The sequence below is a fragment of the Chlorocebus sabaeus genome, chromosome 14 (genome assembly GCF_047675955.1).
Source record: "Chlorocebus sabaeus isolate Y175 chromosome 14, mChlSab1.0.hap1, whole genome shotgun sequence".
Classification (NCBI taxonomy): Eukaryota; Metazoa; Chordata; class Mammalia; order Primates; family Cercopithecidae; genus Chlorocebus; species Chlorocebus sabaeus.
This window is the reverse complement of record NC_132917.1, coordinates 97,947,952-97,961,876: the sequence shown is the minus strand read 5'-3', so window position 1 is coordinate 97,961,876 and position 13,925 is coordinate 97,947,952. Positions and strand designations below refer to the sequence as shown.

At 45.3% G+C, this 13,925-nt stretch overlaps 1 protein-coding gene across 20 annotated transcripts in view; it reads left to right on the top strand.

Moving 5' to 3' along the window:
- The window catches only part of KANSL3 (KAT8 regulatory NSL complex subunit 3), an 87,422-nt gene that overhangs the window by 37,445 nt on the left and 36,052 nt on the right, over positions 1-13,925 (top strand). For 15 of the 20 annotated variants that reach the window (XR_012095442.1, XR_012095441.1, XR_012095440.1 and 12 more), the window contains 2 exons: positions 5-227; positions 565-698. Coding sequence is in view for 15 of the 20 variants with exons in the window: in XM_073023196.1 (XP_072879297.1) it covers positions 5-227; positions 565-698 (357 nt within the window). In the remaining 5 variants the exon portion in view is untranslated. Of the gene's footprint in view, positions 1-4; positions 228-564; positions 699-7,072; positions 9,547-13,925 lie in introns of those variants that run through there. The other 5 variants (XM_008007987.3, XM_008007992.3, XM_008007982.3 and 2 more) reach the window with 2 other exon arrangements.

The following is a 13,925-nucleotide window of genomic DNA, read 5'->3' as shown; positions in this document are numbered from 1 at the left end:
ACAGGCCACCAGTGTGAAGTTGCCCACCCCCATGCAGAGCCTGGGTGCCATCACCACGGGCACCAGCACCATTGTCCGTACCATTCCTGTGGCCACCACTCTCTCCTCCTTGGGTGCCACTCCTGGTGGGAAGCCCACAGCCATCCACCAGCTGCTGACCAATGGGGGCCTCGCTAAGTTGGCAAGCAGCCTCCCTGGCCTGGCTCAGATCTCTCACCAAGCGTCAGGTGAGTCTCATGAGAGCTGTGGGGACTCCCAGGTCTGGGGTCTTCCCCCGAGGACCTTCCCATCTCATGTGGGCAAGGTGTGATGTTGAAACCAGTCCCACAGGGTCCTGGCATTGACCTTCGGATTCCGCTGTGTGGACCTATCCCCCAGAGAGGTTGAGCGAACACAGGCTGTTTCCTGTTGCCTTTCAGATTGACCGATAGTGCATAGATGACCCAGCTGGGGAGGAGGCCAAGGGACTGTGTTATGTGGGGGAGAAGCTCTCCAGGAAAGGAAAGCCTCAGCAGAAGGTGGAGAGTGTGACTCAAAAATACTGCTTCTCTCTCTTTATCTCAGGCTTGAAGGTCCCCACCACCATTACTCTGACACTTCGTGGCCAGCCGAGCAGGATCACCACACTGAGCCCTATGGGCTCAGGAGCAGCCCCATCCGAGGAGCCCTCTTCCCAGGTGCTGCCCTCCAGCTCACAGGTGAGTCTGCCAGGAAGGACTGAGGACATGGGCTTCATTGTTGGGAAGTTTGAGACCAGCTGACTGGCCGATTGAAGGGGCTGCCCATGCACTGGACAGACGAGATTCAGGTTCAAATTCAAATCTGAACTCTGGAGTTTGTCTTTGTAATACTGAGCGAATCATGGACCTCTTTGAGCCTCCTCTTCTACATCTCTCCCTGGATATTGTGAAGATTGTGTATGTTCAAGTGGGTCGCAGTGCCTAGTATTTAATGTTTTTGTTTGCTTTTCCTTTCGTTTCATTTTTTTCCTCATCCTTGGTTTCATCCTTCAGAGTTGTGAGTAGAGGCTACTTAGCCAATGCTCTTTCTTTGTTTTTATTTTTATTTTTATTTTTTGAGATGGAGTCTTGCTGTATCGCCCCAACTGGAGTGCAGTGGTGCGATCTCGGCTCCCTGCAACCTCCACCTCCCTGGTTCAAGCAATTCTCCTGCCTCAGCCTCCCAAGTAACTGGGATTACAGGCACCTACCACCATGCCCGGCTACAACAGGGTTTCACCATGTTGACCAGGCTGGCCTCGTACTCCTGACCTCAAGTGATCTACCTGTCTCGGCCTCTGAAAGTGTTGAGATTACAGGCGTGAGCCACCGCTCCTGGCCCTTTCTTTGTTTTTTTTTTTTTTTTTTTTTTTTGAGACGGAGTCTCGCTCTGTCGTCCAGGCTGGAGTGCAGTGGCCGGATCTCAGCTCACTGCAAGCTCCGCCTCCCGGGTTTATGCCATTCTCCTGCCTCAGCCTCCCGAGTAGCTGGGGCTACAGGCGCCTGCCACCTCGCCCGGCTAGTTTTTTGTATTTTTTAGTAGAGACGGGGTTTCACCGTGTTAGCCAGGATGGTCTTGATCTCCTGACCTCGTGATCCGCCCGTCTCGGCCTCCCAAAGTGCTGGGATTACAGGCGTGAGCCACCGCGCCCGGCCTCTTTCTTTGTTTTTAAGGACATGGGGACAGAGATATCTCACTATGTTGCCCAAGCTGGCCTCGAACTCCTAGGTTTAAGCTGTCCTGCCTCGGCCCCCAAGCATAATACTCTTTCATTGACGTTGGCTTTCCAGCACTGTGCCTTCCCGTATCTTAGCATGTATGGCTGTCTTTTTAGGGCACAGCTAGGTTTTTATAGGTCTCACCCAGGAAGTCATGATTAGTTTCTCTTAGCTGATCTGATTTCCATTGTGACCTTTTCAAGTCAAATGTTTCTAACCTTAAAACGGTGATCTGAGGAGCCACTCAAAGATAAGAAGTTAAGCCAAAAAAGAGTTCGAATCTAGTATCGAGTGTGCTTTCCTTCAGTATCTCCTGTGCAGCTGAGGCCTTCCTGTGTCTCCCTGTCCTTTCCGCCATGTCAACCTGCTTGTGAACTGGAGGTGCAGTGATAGTTCCTGAGCCATTCTAAAAGCTCTTCTGTCGCTTCCTCTCCAGGGAAAATACTGCACAGAGGTCAACACCTGACATTCATTGGGATCATAGCTACCTTTTTTTGCAGAGGGATGGAAATGTTTTAATTTTATCTTGTTTCTTATTTTTTCAATTATAAAAATGATTATGCTTATTTTAAATAATTCAAACATGTTAGAAATAATTAATTTAGAAAGGGAAAGTTTCCCATGATGCTACTCCCAGAGATGATGATCACTGTTCATAGCTTGATATGGATCCATTCAGATTTTTTTTTCTACACAAAGTATGTTATTTTATTTGTTTTGTACAAATGTGGGATTACAGAGTATGGACTGTTTTGTAACTTGCCTTTTTTTATAAATCATGTCATGACACATTTCTCTGTCTACGTCTTTCAGAGACTGGCTAGTATTTCACTGAGTAGATGTAAGAAGATGTATGTCACCACCTTCTGTTAGGTAGATAGCTGGGTTCTCTTCTGGTTTTTGATATTTTAAATAATGCTCTGGTGAACACTCTTGCTTATTCTTGTGTACCTTTGGGAGCATTTCTCCAGGCTAGAGAGTAAGTAGAGAATGTGTACGTCTAATATCTGGGCAGCTGCTCACTAACTGCCCTTCCAAAAGTTTTTGCTACTTTACAATGCTAGCCACAGTGATGAAAATATCTGTTTCATATTTTGTGGAAATCAGTATTTTTAACTTGATTAATCTGGGTGAAAAATGAAATTGTTTTAATATGCATTTTCCTGATTACTTAAGAAGTTTTATGTCTTTTATGAAATGTTTGTCATACTCTGCGAATTATAGTGGCTTTATTCAGATGTTAATTCTTTATCTGTTACGCAAGTTGCATATATGTTATTCCTGTCAGTGGCTCATCTTTATTTTTTCTTCTGTTGAAGCATTCATTGAATGTCAGTCATTTAACTTTTATTTCTGGATCATACAGCCATTTAAATTTTTCATATAGTAAAATCTTCAAATATTTTCCTTTGTAGCTCCAAAGTTTTATGCCTTAAGAACGCTAGCCCTATCACAAGGATATAAAAGTAATCCTTTTTCCTTTTAAAATTTGAATTGTGGTAAAACATCTGTAACATACAATTTACCATTTTAGCCATGTTTCAAGCTGACAGTTGAGTAGCATTGAGTACATTCACATTGTGGTGCAGCCATCGCCATCATCCAGCTGCAGAACTTTGCTGTCATCCCATGAAACTCTGTGTGTTTGCTGTCATCCCATACTGAAACTCTGTGTGTTTTCTTATGATGCTTTGTTTGTTTCCTTTAATTCCTTATAGTTCACTTGTGTATGTTAAGTGAGGTAAGGATGAGTCCATTCACCATTCGTCCACTCATCTAGAATCCACTGCTCTTACATTCTAAAGTACTGAACACACATGGGCCTGTTCTGTAGTTTTGAATCTGTCTATCCTATGCTGGCTTTCTGTTACGGGCTGATAGTATGGATCTTGAAGTTAAGGGAGTGTCGATTCTGTTTCTAGTTTGCTAAGATAATCTTCATTCTTTTCCTTTCTCTTGATAGTTTTGAATTTTGAATTTTGTCCATTATTGTTTTAGAATCATATGAAACGAATGAGGATAAACATTTCCCTTTTTTTTTTCTTTTGTTTGAGACAGAGTCTCACTCTTGTCACCCAGGCTGGAGTGCAGTGGTGCGATCTCAGCGCACTGCAACCTCTGCCTCCCAAGTTCAAGCGGTTCTCCTGCCTCAGCCTCCTGAGTAGCTGGGACTATAGGCTTGCGCTACCACCCCCAGCTAATTTTTGTATTTTTAGTAGAGACGGGGTTTCACCATGTTGGCCAGGCTTGTCGTGAACTCCTGATCTCAAGTGATCCACCCACCTCGGCCTCCCAAAGTGCTGGGATTACAGGCGTGAGCCATCACGTCCGGCCAACATTTTCTTTTAATCAGTTAAAATGATGAGTTACTTTAATAGGTTTCCTAATATCAAACTGTGTGAATTCTAGATTCAGTGGCAGAATAGTGTCCTGTTCTTTTTATTGTACATACAAAGGCAACAAGACCCTATCAAAATGAAAAAAGAAAGAAGCTAAGCGTTTCAAAAGAAAAGCATGTCTATTCTATTTGCTTTTATTTTACTTAGGATTTTGTCATCTATATTAATCTATTCAGGCTTTGGCCCATAGTTTTCTTCCCCTCCACCCCCTACTTTTGTGTGTGTGTGCTTTTCTTTGTCTAGTTTTGTAAAAGGGGTAATTCAATCCTTGTAGAATGAGATGGGAAGTGCTTTACCCCTCTCAAACTCTAAAACAATTTTATAGTACAGAAATGATAGTTCCTTGATGATTTGATAGACGTGACCTACAAAGCCATTTGGGCCTGTTTTTAGAGTGTCTTCACCTTTGCTGATGCCAGGTTGATCCACAACTAGAACACAGATCCTGCCGTGTGGTCCCTTCCTCCTGTGTTAGGTAATCCGTCTCAGCTTGCTGTGGCCTGGGCAAGCTGGTTACCACTGAGAAGAGAGTAGAGGTCGTTGAGAATCCACCTTGTCCGTGGCTCTGTTGAAGCACAGACTAAAGATCGAGGTCCGGCCTTCTAACTGATGATGTTAACATGAGATTAGTTTTCATCTTAATAGAACGGGCGAAGGCTGGGCCTGGTGCCTCACGCCTATAATCCCAGCACTTTGGGAGGCCGAGGCAGGTGGATCACGAGGTCAAGAGATCGAAACCATCCTGGCCAAAATGGTATGAGAGGGCAAAATACAAAATGGTATGAGAGGGGAAAACCCGTCTCTACTAAAAATACAAAAATTAGCCAGGCGTGCTGGTGGGCACCTGTAGTCCCAGCTACTCGGGAGGCTGAGGCAAGAGAATCGCTTGAACCCGGGAGGCGGAGGTTGCAGTGAGCCGAGATCGCGCCACTGCACTGCAGCCTGGGCGACAGAGCCAGACTCCGTCTCAAAATAAGTAAATAAATAAATAAATAAAATGAGTATGTAATTGCTAGGAGGGGTCAGATGGTGATTCTTTTCTAACAATTAAGGGGATGTTATTAGATTAAGGCTTCTTGCTGATTCAAAAGCTTCTAATAGTTAACTCAGTGTTCAGACTGCCAGACAGAGCACTGGACTATGGGTCAGGTCGTCTGTTTTCAGCCAGCTGTGTGATCCTGGGCAAATCACCTAGCCTTCTGGGCTTTGGTTTTCTTACCTGGTGTAGTGAGGAAGTTGACTTAATTCAGTGACTGTTGTGGTGGCAGGATCAGAATCTCCTCAGGCTTTGGGAATCTAGGTGTTTTAATGCTTAGAAAAAAAACTACCCATCTTTTGACATTTGTGAGGCAACTGGAAATTTGAACACTGACCGGATACTTGTTGATATTACAGAATTGTTAACCTTTTTAATGTGTGATAATGCTATTGTTGTTAGGATTTTAAAACGGTCCTTTTTAATTTTAGGGTTCCATACTGCAATATTTATGGATGGAGTGAATGTAAAAAGAAAAGTGGACACCAATTAGACTGCTCTAAGATCTGTATAAACACCTAATTATCTGTTTCGTTTCTGGCACGGATTGGTGTTTACCGCGTTTCCTTCATGGGAATGGACTGTTGTGGACTCCTCAGCTGAGAAGCTGCAGGGAGGAAGAGAACAGGCAGAGACTCTGTTGTGCCCTGCATCAGAGTCCAAAAAATGGACTCCCTACCTGTGGTTATAAGACCTCTGTCCTGCTGGCCATACCAGGACCTTGTCAACCTGGCAAGCAGCACCTCTAGCTGGCGGCCTATGGCAGTGGCCTCACTGTAGCCTTGTAGCAGGCTGTGGGCAAGCTGGCTCACTCTAAGGTGTATTCATAATCAGAATAGAGTGATCATCTGTGCACAGCCCTGCCTTTGGACAGGGAAGCCCATGAGGTTTTGTTTTCGTTTTTTATTGAGATGGGGTCTTGCTGTATTGCCCATGTTGGTCTGGAACTCCTGGGCTCCAGCAGTCTTCCCACCTCAGCCTCCCAAAGTGCTAGGATTGAAGTCATAAGGTTTGATTGTCAAACCCTTCTTCATTGGTGTGATTATGACTCACTGCAGCCTCAGCCTCTTGGGCTTAAACAATCCTGTGGCCTCGGCCTCCCGAGTAGCTGGGCCTATAGGCATGCAGCACTATGCTCACCTAATTTTTGAAAAAATTTTGTAGAGATGGGCTAAGTTGCCCAGGCTGATCTTAAACTTCTGGGCCCAAGCAGTCCTCCTGCCTTGGCCCCCCAAAGTGTTGGGATTATAGGCATGAGCCTCCTCGCCTGGCCTTCCCTCCTTTACTGCATTCTCAGAGACCTCTTGGGAGTTTCCCAGTGGGGAGACTTAGAAAGATGGGGAAAGCCTTAGTGACAAAGGCCACCTCCCTACTCACTTCCTTATTCTTAAGCTGCAGGGTTCAACATTGATGGCATCCCCCCACACCTACATGTCTAAGGCCTCAGAATCAGAACAGTCATGGAGATCTTCCCTTCTGTTCTATTGCCCTTAAAAACTCACCGATTTCCTTTTTTCTGCATTCCTTTTCTGTCCTCATGCGTAATAATAAGAGGTGACCTTTGTTGTTGAGCACAGATTACACTCAGGTGCTTTATGTGGATTACTTCATTTAATCCTTACAGTGACCCTGGAAAGTAGATGCTGTCATCTGCCTCTTACAGGCGAGGAAAAGGAGGCTCAGAGAACATAGGCACTTGCCTTAAAAAGTGGAAAGTTGAGTCTCTGACTCTAAGAGTCCATGTTCTGTTAACCACTTGGCAGCTACAACACATGTCCTTGTGTATCCAGCTTCTTTCCTATTGAGAATTACTTCTTTAGAATAAATTCTCAGGAGTCAAGATAATTGGGTTAGAGGGTCTGAATGTGATGATAACCTGTCAGAACTTTGACCCTTCTTCACTACCTCTCCTGCCACAGCGCCTGCCTCCAGCACCCTGAAGATGCTGTGTGATATGTCCTCCTTACCAAGTTGGTGATGGCTGCCTCATGGTGGGCCCTGGGCACGTGTGTGGTCCTGCTGAGCCGTCCACGTGTCTGAAGACCTCTTTAAGACAGTCATTTTTGCCTCTCCGCCAACTGTCTTCAGAGTTGGGCTGTTGAGTCTTCAGAGAAACCATTAGGTTAGGTGATATGGTGCCAGCAAGGGAAGCACCATCGTCCAGGATCTGCAGATCTGGTTCCTGGGATCCCCAGACTCCTCAGCAGATCTGGCTGTACCTGGATCAGAGCCACTTCTTCCCCCGCTAAAGCTGTGGTTTGACCCAAGGGTCAGTATATAGGACTCCCTGCTGCATTTAATGAAGATGTTTCCTTTTGGAAGTCTGTGCTACCCTCTGCGCCCAGCTGGGAGGAGACATCCATCTGGTCTGGGGTTTCGGGAGTTAGAATGGAAAGCCCTTTGCTAAAGACTGGAGTCATCTGGCCTGCCAACTGGTGGTTCAGAGCCGGAAGGGCTTGTTTAGGTCGTCACTGTTGCCTTCATCAGCAGCCATGGGAGAGTGCTCCCCATGCAACCCCACCTTAGAAACCACGTCATGCTGAGTAGCTTGCTGACACCTGAAACTTCTGGTTTTTGTTAGTGTCACAGTGAAGGCAAAGAGAACTGGGCCGTCATCTTTCAGCCTCGTTGATTTACTCTAGATGTTGGGAGCGGTGGATGCCAGGTGAAACCTGGCCCCTTTGTCGTTTTCACCGTGCTTTGGGCAGTTTCTGTATCCAGAGAGTCCGCAGGTTCAGGTAAGCTGAAGAGGAGGAGTAGAACAGCAGAGGAAGTGGCTCGAAGGACATGCCAGTAAGCCCGGTGGTTTGTGCTTAGGTCTCTGCTCTGCCACCCAAGGAACTAGTGATTCAGCTGGAGATAAAAAGAAGAATTTGCCAAGTCAGAGAAGAAACCCTAACCCTGGAAAATCCTCTGTCTCCAGTCTCTGGAGGGAAGCAGGGACAACAAGCTAACGTAGTATCTTGGCCATCCCAGGAAACTTGTGGCATTAGGACGATGAAGGCCATGCTTCAGTGTTTTTGTTTCTATTTCATGAGACTTTTTGTCTTCCTGCTTACAAGTGGGAAGATGATTGACAGTGACTCTACTATGCAGGGCTGTTGGTACCAACCTGAGCCCTATAGGTGGCAATCCCTGGAGAAGTGGTCACAGAAGATGGAGCTCTGATCCCCTGCTTACCTCTTCCAACACTTGTGTGCAAAGATAGTTTTAGATTTGGTTTAGGAGCCATCCTCCAGAACAGGCTCCCATACTTAGAATGTTTCTAGTTAAGGTAATAAATTAGGCAACCCAAGCGTGACTCTACTCAAGTGTCCTTTTCTGTAGGCAGGAAGGGCCTACGACGTGGCTTAAATAATAGTCCATGGGTCCTGACCCACAGTACAGTGTGTATCTACACCGGGCCACCTGTGTTCAATCCGGGAGCCTTTCTGGCCAGTCTGAGTGGCAGCCAGAAGGGAGCTCATAGTGTCTAGGAGTCTCAGGCAAGGTGGGTCAGGGTACTGTGGGCAGGGGGGATGTGTGTGATAGGAGAGGGTACCCTAAACACCATGCCTTCCCTCCCTGACCTGAAAAACTGATCTCAACAGGGATTCACACAGAATTAGGCTGTGTTTTTGCATTAGCTGGTAGGTGACTTTCTCAAAATTCTTAAATTCAGGAAGTATTTAGTAAACTTGAGGAAGGTATGAAATCTGGAGGAGGCATCCAGGACCCAGGGGTTTGATAGCTTTACAGGTAGGATCATACCACACCAAAAGAGCAGTGGACAGTGAGACTATATGAGCTGTATGAAGCTTTTAGGAATCGTTTAGGATAGACAGAGCCCTGAACAACCCATTCATGACTTAAGTTGTTGGCTCAGTGTATGCTGGGGACAAAGAAAAACTAACAAGCCGACCTGCCTTTATGGTAAATTCTAGTGTGCTTGCAAGGGATGACTTCCTGAGGTGTGGTCTATCCACCTTGAAGAACTCCACAACTGAAGAAGGGGAGCTGTGAGAACATGGATTGTTCTACACCTTGGACAGGGTGACGGAGGAAGTGGCTGAGGCCTACTAGAGTCATGTTTTCCAGTTCCCTTCGCAAACTGTTTCCTGGAACGCGAAAGGAAGGTTTACCTATTTCCTAGAACACCTGGAATCCATAACCTCAGAAAGTGATACTATTGGTAGAAAATGTGGAAGGATCAGGAACGTCTTAGATTCTTGGATGACAGATGTATGTTGATGCCCTATGGAGATGTCCTTGTGCTTTGAGGTCACTGAGGCAGGAAGACCTGTCTGCTCTTGGTCTCACCACTAGCACAGTCTTGGGCTGGATGAGTTATAGAGCTGAGGGGCTGTGATGGTTCTGTTCTTACATTAAACAATTAAAAACACCAAAAACAACATTTGGATTGCTTCAGCTTCTTTTCAGTTGACTTCTTATATGTATTCTGGTAACCACCCAATGAAGTGGGCACAGAAGATAGCGCTAAGATATTGTAAGGCCAGTGATCATCACCTCACCAATGCCAGGTGGTGTGAGGTGGTACTCTAATTTCCTTTTGGTTTTTTGGGTTTTTTTTCTTTTTGAGATGGAGTCTCGCACTGTCGCTCAGGCTAGAGTGCTGTGGCGCTATCTTGGCTCACTGCAACCTCTGCCTCCTGGGTTCAAGCGATTCTCCTGCCTCAGCCTCCCAAGTAGCTGGGATTACAAGCGCCCGCCACCACACCCAGCTATTTTTTTGTATTTTTAGTAGAGACGGGGTTCCACTATGTTGGCCAAGCTGGTCTCAAACTCCTGACCTTGTGATCCGCCCACCTCAGCCTCCCAAAGTGTTAGGATTACAGGCATGAGCCGTTGCGCCCAGCCTGTAATTTCCTGTTTACAAGTGAGGAAACAGGCACAGGGCAGTCAAACAGCAGGAAATGGCAGAAGCAGTACTGGAACCCAAGTAGTCTGATGTCGGTGTCTTTTCTACTTTGCACTGTGCTAGGGTTCTAAGATGGGAGACTGGAAGTAGAGATTAGCCCAGGAGGTGAGAAGATGGTGGCTTGGCCTGCACGTGACCTTTTCAGTTTACTTCCCACCAGGCCAAGAGTAATCGATGTTGCTATGGTGGGGCTCTTGGCTGAGCTTACGTCAGTAGGTGGGGTCCCTCCACCTTGATCCTGAAAGATCAGTATCCTTTTGCACTTCCCATACCTCCACCCACCCCCAATAAGTACGTAAAGATTTAGAGATGAATGAATGAATTCCAACCTCTAGATTATTCGTTAACTTGTGTTCCGGAGGACCTTCCTTCTAACCCCTAAATTCCAGGTCCCTACCCTTGGCATTGGAGCCCTCTGGGTGGAGGCCATAGTTCTGGTGTGCTGCTTGGAGTGTCCAGTATACCTGGGCACATTGTGTTACCCTCCTTAGTAGACATCTGATTTGCTGTCTTCTCCCTCAAACTCTAGTCTCACTGACTTGAGCAGTCAGCTCAAGCGAGACGAGGATTAGATTGTTAAAATGACAGCTGTCTGAAGCTTCAGGGGTATGGGGACAGGGCCATAGCAAATAATGATGCAGACAAGTCTTTGTTACCTTTTTATCTCTTTTTCAAGCACACATTTTGGTCAGGGTTGATGGCTGCAAGAAGGAGAAACCTATGCACCAGCAAAATAGCTCTGAAAGGGAATATTCTCTCATGAGGCATTTTTGTAGACAAGGAACCTCACGGTTTTTGCTACTTGCCTCATGACCTCAACTGACTTGGACTTGCCAGGATCCAGTTTTGATCCTGTTGTCACAGGACTTTTCAGCTGCAGAACCCTTCATGGATGGCTGGTCTCTTTCACTCAGTTCAGATTCCAAAGACAGCCTGATTGGCTCACTCTCACTTGTGGGTTGGTTCTCCTTATCTCTTCCCACCCAGTCCAATCACAGTATCCAGAAGATGAAGTCATGTGATTCATATCATTACTTTTCTAAGGAGAAGTAGATGGATTTAAACAAAACAAAGCAAAACACTGCTGGGCTGTTAGATATGTGTTTTTTTTTTTTTTTTTGAGGCAGAGTCTCGCTCTGTCGCCCAGGCTGGAGTGCAGTGGCCAGATCTCGGCTCACTGCAAGCTCCGCCTCCCGGGTTTACTCCATTCTCCTGCCTCAGCCTCCCGAGTAGCTGGGACTACAGGCGCCCGCCACCTCGCCCGGCTAGTTTTTTGTATTTTTTAGTAGAGACGGGGTTTCACTGTGTTAGCCAGGATGGTCTCGATCTCCTGACCTCGTGATCCGCCCGTCTCGGCCTCCCAAAGTGCTGGGATTACAGGCTTGAGCCACAGTGCCCGGCCATATGTGTGTTTTTAACCTGCAATTATAGTATAACACCCTTCACCAAGTTTCCCCTGGTACTTACATCTCACATAACTATAATACAAAATTAAAACCAAGAAGTTGGTACAATGTGTGTGTATAGTTCTATGTCATTTAATCACTGTAGCCATAAACAAAATACAGAATGGTTCCATCAACCCAAAGATCTCCCTCATGCCACCCCTTTATAGTCACATCCATCTCCTTCCCCACCATTCCTGACCCTAGCAACCAGTAATCTCTTCTGCTTATCCTAAATGAGATGATGTATAAATGGAATCCTACAGTGCATGGCCTTTTGAGATTGTCTTGTTTTCACTCAGTATGATTTCCTTGATACATATCCAAGTTGTTGTATGTATATGAGTAGTTCATTCCTTTTATTGCTAAGTGGTATTTCATGGTATGGGTTTAGCACAGTTTGTGTAACAATTGATTCACCTATTGAGGGGCATCTAGTTTGTTCCCTGTTGGGGCTATTACAGTTAAAGCTGCTGTGGCAATTGTATGCAGTGTTTTTGTTGTTGTTGTTGTTTTGAGATGGAGTCTTGCTCTGTCACCCAGGCTGGAGTGCAGTGGCATGATCTCAGCTCACTGCAACCTCCACCTCCCTGGTTCAAGCAATTTCCCTGCCTTAGCCTCCTCAGTAGCTGGGATTACAGGCACACACCACCAGGCCCAGCTATTTTTTTTGTATTTTTAGTAGAGACAGGGTTTCACCATGTTGACTAGACTGGTCTCAAACTCCTGACCTCAGGCAATCCTCCCGCCTTGGCCTCTCAAAGTGTTGGGATTACAGGTGTGAGCCACTGTGCCCGGCCAATTGTATGCAGTTTTTTAAAATGAGAACATGAGTTTTCATTTCTCTATGATAAATGACCAGGAGCGTGATTACTGGGTCATATGTTAGGTTTTAAATTTTTTAGGAAACTGCCAACCCAGCCTGATGGCTCACACCTGTAATCCTAGCACTTTGGGAGGTCAAGATGGGAGGATTGATTGAGCTCAGGAGTTTGAAACTCCCTAGGCAACTTGATAGACCCTGACTCTACAAAAATACAAATTAGCCAAGTGTCATGCCGCACACTGGTAGTCTCGGCTACTTGGGAAGCTGAAATGGAAGGATTGCTTGAGCCTCAGAGGTCAAGGCTGCAGTGAGCTGTGATCATGCAATGGTACTCAACCTGGGCAACAGAGTGAGACTTTGTTTCTAAAGAAGAAAAAAGAAACTGCCACTGGTTTTCAGAGTAGTTGTACTACTTTACATTCCTATCAGCAGTGTATGAGAGATTCTTTTTCTCTGCATTCCTACCAGCGTTCTATATTGTCTCTTTTATGATTTATTTTTATTTTTGGGAAACAGGGTCTCACTCTGTCACCCAGGCTGGAGTGCAATGCGCGATCTTGGCTCACTGCAACCTTGGCCTCCCAGGTTCAAGCAATTCTCCTGCCTCAGCCTCCCTAGTCTGGGATTACAGGCACCTGCCACCACATCTGGCTAATTTTTTTTTTTTTTTTTAAGTTTTTAGTAGAGATGGGGTTTCACCATGTTGGCCAGGCTGGTCTTGAACTCCTGACCTCAGGTGATCCACCCGCCTCAGCCTCCCAAAGTGCTGGGATTACAGGTGTGAGCCACCGCGCCTGGCCTCTTTTATTTTTTATTTTAGCCATTCTAATAGGTGTGTAGTGGTATCTCATTGTGGTCTTTTAAATTTGTTGAGGTTTATGGCCCAGGGGTGATCTATCTTGGTATGTATTCTGTGGGTGCTTAAATATGTTCTGCTGTTGGGTGGAGTGTTCCATAAATGTCGATAAAATTGTTGGTTGATGGGGTTGTCAAGTTCTTGTATATCCTTGCTGATTTTCTATCAAGTTATTCTGTCAACTGTTGAAAGAGTGGTGTTGAAATTTCCAACTATAATTGTGGAATTGTCTATATCTCCTTTCAGTTCTCTCAGTTTTTATTACACATAGTTTTCAGTTCTGTTTTTGGTACATACACTTTTAGGATTTCTGTGTCTTTTTGGTAGATTGACGCTTTTATCATTATGTAATGTCCCTCTGTCCCTGTCAGTTTTCTTTGCCGTGAAGTCTACTTTATTTGACACTATATATATATATGGGTATAGTGTTTTTGATTAATGTTTGCATGATATATTTTTTATTCTTTTGGTTTCACCCTACCTATGTCATTATATTTCAAGTGAATTTCTTGTAGACTGCATGTAGCGTATGATTTTTCTTCTATACCATTCTCATTCTTTTAATTAGAGTTTTTAGACTGTTTTCTTACATGTAATTATAGGTAATGTTAGGCCTTAAGTCGGCCATTTTAGTTTTTGTTTTCTGTTCCATTTTTTGTTTTCATTTTCCTGCCCGTAAGTGGGTTACTTGAACACTTTTTTTAGAATACAATTTTGGTTTGTGCAT